The sequence below is a fragment of the Zophobas morio genome, unplaced genomic scaffold (assembly GCF_036711695.1).
Source record: "Zophobas morio isolate AGI-343-1 ecotype UQ-CSIRO unplaced genomic scaffold, CSIRO_AGI_Zmor_V1 ptg000046l, whole genome shotgun sequence".
Classification (NCBI taxonomy): Eukaryota; Metazoa; Arthropoda; class Insecta; order Coleoptera; family Tenebrionidae; genus Zophobas; species Zophobas morio.
In genome coordinates this window covers 6,790,287-6,795,563 of record NW_026972151.1, presented here as the reverse complement: position 1 = coordinate 6,795,563, position 5,277 = coordinate 6,790,287, and the positions used below count along the sequence as shown (strand labels likewise).

General features: G+C 34.1%; 1 protein-coding gene across 1 annotated transcript; it reads left to right on the top strand.

Annotated features, from left to right (window-relative positions):
- Positions 1-1,024: 1,024 nt before the first annotated feature.
- On the top strand, positions 1,025-5,005 carry LOC135142179 (zinc finger protein 142-like). Its single transcript, XM_064073850.1, has 4 exons — positions 1,025-1,897; positions 1,948-2,141; positions 2,596-2,732; positions 4,938-5,005. Exons 1-4 carry the CDS (start codon positions 1,025-1,027, stop codon positions 5,003-5,005), a joined length of 1,272 nt encoding a protein of 423 aa, XP_063929920.1.
- Positions 5,006-5,277: the final 272 nt, after the last annotated feature.

Here is a 5,277-nt window from a genome sequence, read left to right as displayed (position 1 = left end):
AACAGTGTTAATGGAGCACTAATATTACGTAAGTGTAACGGTACTATATAACACTATGGTCGTGACGTTATGTTGCAATTATATAAGAAAAATATAGCAAAATTTGTTGTTGTTATATAACACTGTAATAGTGAAGTTGCATTACATAAGTGTAACAGTATTATATAATATTGTGATGGTAATATTATGTTGGAGTTAACTATGAAAGTTAGAAAAAAATGGTTTTCATTATGCCGGTTCTCTGGAAAATGGCAGATTAACTCTTCACTAGGCTCTTAACAATCAACTGGTGAGTCTGGGAAAAATAGTAATAAATGTATAAGAACGGATCCTTGTTTCAATCTTCTTTCTATAAATTTTGGAATTAAAAATATCTAAACGCTTAATTTTTCACATTAAACAAATATAGTACTACAAAATTAAAATGCATAATAACACAATTTTTCTCAATGAAGTCAAAATGATACAGTGGGGAGTGAGATGAGTGTACCTGTTCACTGTCACCTGGTTGAGTTTCCACGTCGATTGTTCTGTCATTAGCTGTTACAGTTTTTGAAGTTACATGGAGCGAGTATATTCATTCACTTATTATAGTGGAAGAAGACGGTTTTAGTCAACCAAAATATTAGTTTTGGAGAAGTCAGAAGTTTTTAGAACATGGGGAAGATCTTCACGGAAAAACGTTCACATATATAAAAAATATCCCTATCTTATAACGTGAAATTTTATTAATACGACAGGACGTCACAACAAACTTAAAGTGGGGAATAGCATGCACCATGAGCCTACCCATTTATTGTACTATGTTTGCCCCTCCATGTTTACTGTTCTATGATGGGTCGTTTCAATTCCTAAGGTTATGTACCGGAAGTTGCACTGGCGGTTTTAATTAATCCGGTTATGTCCATCCAAATTACACGTGTGTGGAGAAATTTTTAATCCTTTCCCGTTTTATGACGAGATTTGGGTAAGAAAAATGCCATTATTCTTCCTTAATGTAATAAACCGGTTTTAGGTACTCAAAATGTCAAGTTTGGAATACTGTGAAGCAATCGCAACAGGTAGGAGTTCTTCTTGGAAAAACGTCCACAACTGTGAATTATGCTCCTACTTTACACTATCATTCTTTCTTATGACGAACCACATGAGGCGACATCGTTCTTGTCTGGAAAAATTTTCGTGCGAAAACACTAAAATTGAAGTGTATTACTGTAAGGATTGTGATTTTAAAACAGAACTAACGATTTTGTTCAAACAACACATTAATGAAGATCACGGCCTTAAGAGAAAATTTAGAAAGGATTTATCAAGTGAAGACTTCTGCATACGAAGCTACCTTTGCGAAAAATGCAACTTCGAAACAAATTTCTCATTAAAGTGGTTTGAGCATACTTCAGTATGCACGGGGACGAAAGAAAATCTTCAAAATGTGAGTTTTGTGAAAGAGAATGTGATATATAGTTTTGATTCCGAGCAAACTGACAAAACACGTTGGTATTACTGCACCGAATGTTCCTACAAAAGCAAAGTCAAACGTAATTTCAAACGTCATGTTATAAGAAATCATAATTCGAATAAGCGATATGCATGTGACAAGTGTCCGTATAAAACTAAAGATAAATCAAATTTGAAAAGGCACATAAATCTGCGCCATGTAGATGAACAAAAAGTTGAATGGCACAATTGCCAAAATTGTCCATTCAAGACCAAATTAAAAAGTAGCTTATTTAGACACATAAAGAACTTACACTTGAACAACAAAAACGTCAGGTGGTATGAATGCAATGAGTGTTCTTTCAAAACTAAGCGTAAAGAAAACTTAAACATACACGTAACTGTAAAAGATCTAGACGAAGAAAAATTAAGTGGCACAAATGTGAAAATTGTTCATACAAATGTAATCATGCATCGAGTTTAAAACGTCATGTCATTCATCAACATTTGAAGGAAGGAGAAGTTAAGTGGTACGAATGTAACGATTGTTCATACAAAAGTAAAATGAAAGAAGATTTAAAAAAGCATGGAACTGTCCATTTGGAGATCAAACCGTATCAGTGCGATTATTGTCCATTTAAGACAAAACACCCGCATAGTTTAAAGCGTCATATAAATAACCACCATTACGATAGAATTGAAGCTAAGTAGTACAAATGCAAACAGTGTCTTTACAACACAAATAAAACACTTGCCATATTTATCTGAGTTGTAGTTGCGTGCGTGGTGCTAGTAAAGTGAATGTATATAATTGTATATTTTATTGTGCTAGTAGTTTTTTTCAGCATTTGTGTAAGCACTCTATGTTTTATATTTTGTGACAATCTTTTTTTTTTTAAATCGTGAGAAAAAACGAATTTAATCTTTAATTACTTTACATGAAATACCTCGAGTAAATACACAGCTTTCAAAAAGTAAAAATGCGTTATTTGAAGACATACATACATTATTTGCCAAAATAAAAAAATGCAGCAACACTCCATTGTTTTTTGAAAATACAACTGACAAGACCGTAGTATTTGATATGAGGTTTGACATGAGGGAGAAATGATTGTACCGCCGCAGCAAGTGTGCAAAAATAGCATTTATTTCCAATTGCAGCGTGTGTGCAGTCTGGAAGCGCGGAGTGTACAAAATACTTCCATTTACCATGGTGATTCACTGGTGTAGCTTGTCGACAAACTTGCAATTGTCCATACCCGTTTCATTCGTTATGAAGGAGAATTCTCCAGGGATGCGTAGTTGATGGTGATACTGATAAGTTAGTCGGCTGGTGGGCATTAGAGGTCATTCTTGATTGATGTCCGCAGGCCTAATAAGATTATGATTAGTACGTTATCCCAGCTATGAGATATCATTTTTTAATCATCCCACTGTATTGCGGCTAATAGGGTGTAGTTTTGGCAATCTTTTCGGCATTCGGCAACGGCCGCAGGGACGCCATTCACCAAGTGCTTTCTTCTTCATCATGTAGGGGACTGCCCAAGGAACTCTTAGAGGTGTGATACTAGCCTAAAGCTAGCAGATACTGAAATGGAGCTTTGGCAGCTTAGAGCAGACGTGGTGCTTTCGTAAAGTTCAAATACTCAGCCAAACGATTATGGCTCATTTGATGTAAATTTTTTGACATTACATACACAAAATATATATAACGTTGTTAAAAAATAAACATATATTATTAAAACTCATGACATAGTGTATAATAATGTGGCAGAAAATTGAAATATTGAATGGGCCATGTCGTAATTCACTTTACTTGGAACGAGTACACCTGTGCATTGTTTCCCGCATGATCTCTCACATCTATTTTTCGGCCGCAGACTGTGTCATAGATGTTTAAACAAATTTTTAAAAAGCCTGGCTTTGTGAACGATTTAAAAAATCTGCTCAGTAAAGTGATAAAACATGGCCTAATAGAATATAGGTATAATTAAAAAATAAATAGAAACTGCGTAGTTTACGTATACCGACGAAGCGCCGATATGACAGTTTTTAATTTTGATCTTGATTATCATTAAGTAATTAATACATACCAGTTTCAAGAAATATGTATGTTCCAACACTATGACAATGTGGAACGAAAAATTGCAGAATATTTTAAGTTGTTTGTAAAATCCAACATATTGCACGATCTTGCCAGATTCCAGTTCTTAAACACATCCGTACAATTTATACATATTAAGAAGAAACATTCTTAAAGCAAAAATATTATGACAAAATAAAACTATTTATTCTAATTTGAAACTAAAACTTAATAATAGATCCAAAGATCTAACAATTTTCCAAAAACCAACTGTTGTACCTACTTATCAATCTTTACCTGCCCTAACCGATATTTTATAATCCCCTCTTGTTTATGGGTACTAATAAATGACCAACACAGCTGTACCGACATTTATTATTAACAATAGTCGGTATAATCCGTAAGCTTCTGAAAATTTAATAAATTAATGTTCCAATGAAGTTGTGTTGCTAAAGTTAAAACTGAATTTAACGATTACAAAGTAAAATTAGATAAATACTAGGCGGTCAGTTTTTAATAATAGAAAGCAAACCTGGCAACACAGGTAGTTGCGACACACGTTAATCACGTGACATAGTGAAAGGCGCAGTTGCCATTTGAGTTATTAATGTAAATATACAGATCCCATTTAAAAGTCCACCTACATCTTGTGAACGGATGGAGAAATTGAAGTTGTTTGTAATACAGGACCACCATTATTGTTTTTAAACAGTTCGAAAAAGACACTCGGGATCACTGACATTCCTTCGATTTCTAAAAAAAGGCACTCAGAGTGCCCGAGATTCTTTAAAATTCCTTGAAGTAAAACACAATCGGAGCCCCCTAGATTTTTGTTAATTAATAAAAAAACCGAATATCCTCCGGATTTCTTTAAATTGTCATTTTGTGTAAAAAATTTGAATAGTCTAACACGAAAAAGCTTCTAACATATCAAAAAGAAAATTTTTTAAACAGAATATGTTGCGACAAAATAATTACTTGATTTATAATTTTATTAACTGGCTGATGGCCTACGCTTGAAAATGTTTTTTTTTTTTATAACAAAGTTAAGATTAAAACTTCATTTTTGTCTTCTTCTTAAATTTATTTCATTGGACGTTTCGGCAAGATGTCCTTTGCCTTTTTCAACCTGTCGGTTACAAAATCAGAATAAGGTTATGTATATTACTTTCACTTACAATTATTCGTCCATGAACATTGTACATGGATTTTTTTTTAACTAAAAAAAATTGATAAAAACAAATAAAAACAAATTTTTCAAGCGTAGGCCAGCAGCCAATTGATAAAATTACAAATCAAGTAAATTCAAACTGGCCAAAAACGAAATTAGCAATGAATAACAAAATCATTACAACAACAGCTTTTCATTTAAGTGTAACATTCTTTTTATTTTACGATTCTAAGATTGTGGCATTTGCAGGCCCAAGGGTTAACCCCGTCCGGCAAACACCCCACCACTGTTTACGTCCGGAGGCTGAAGGTATATAAACAACCTCCCTTTATCGTCCTTTCATTATGTCCGAGTTTTCCGAGCTGTGAAGTTGGACAAGTGTTACAATGGACGGATCTTCTGGTAAGTACTTTGACTTTAAACTATTTTATTTTTTGTTTTTAAAGCATGCACTAATATCTATTTTCTTCATTTCAGGAAGCGACTTCGCCACCGCTGGCCCTTCGAAGAAGCGGTCCTTCGACTGCGTCTCTCCCGCTGAGACGCAAGAGGAGAGGCCGCCGAAACGGAGACCCCAATCCATCCATCC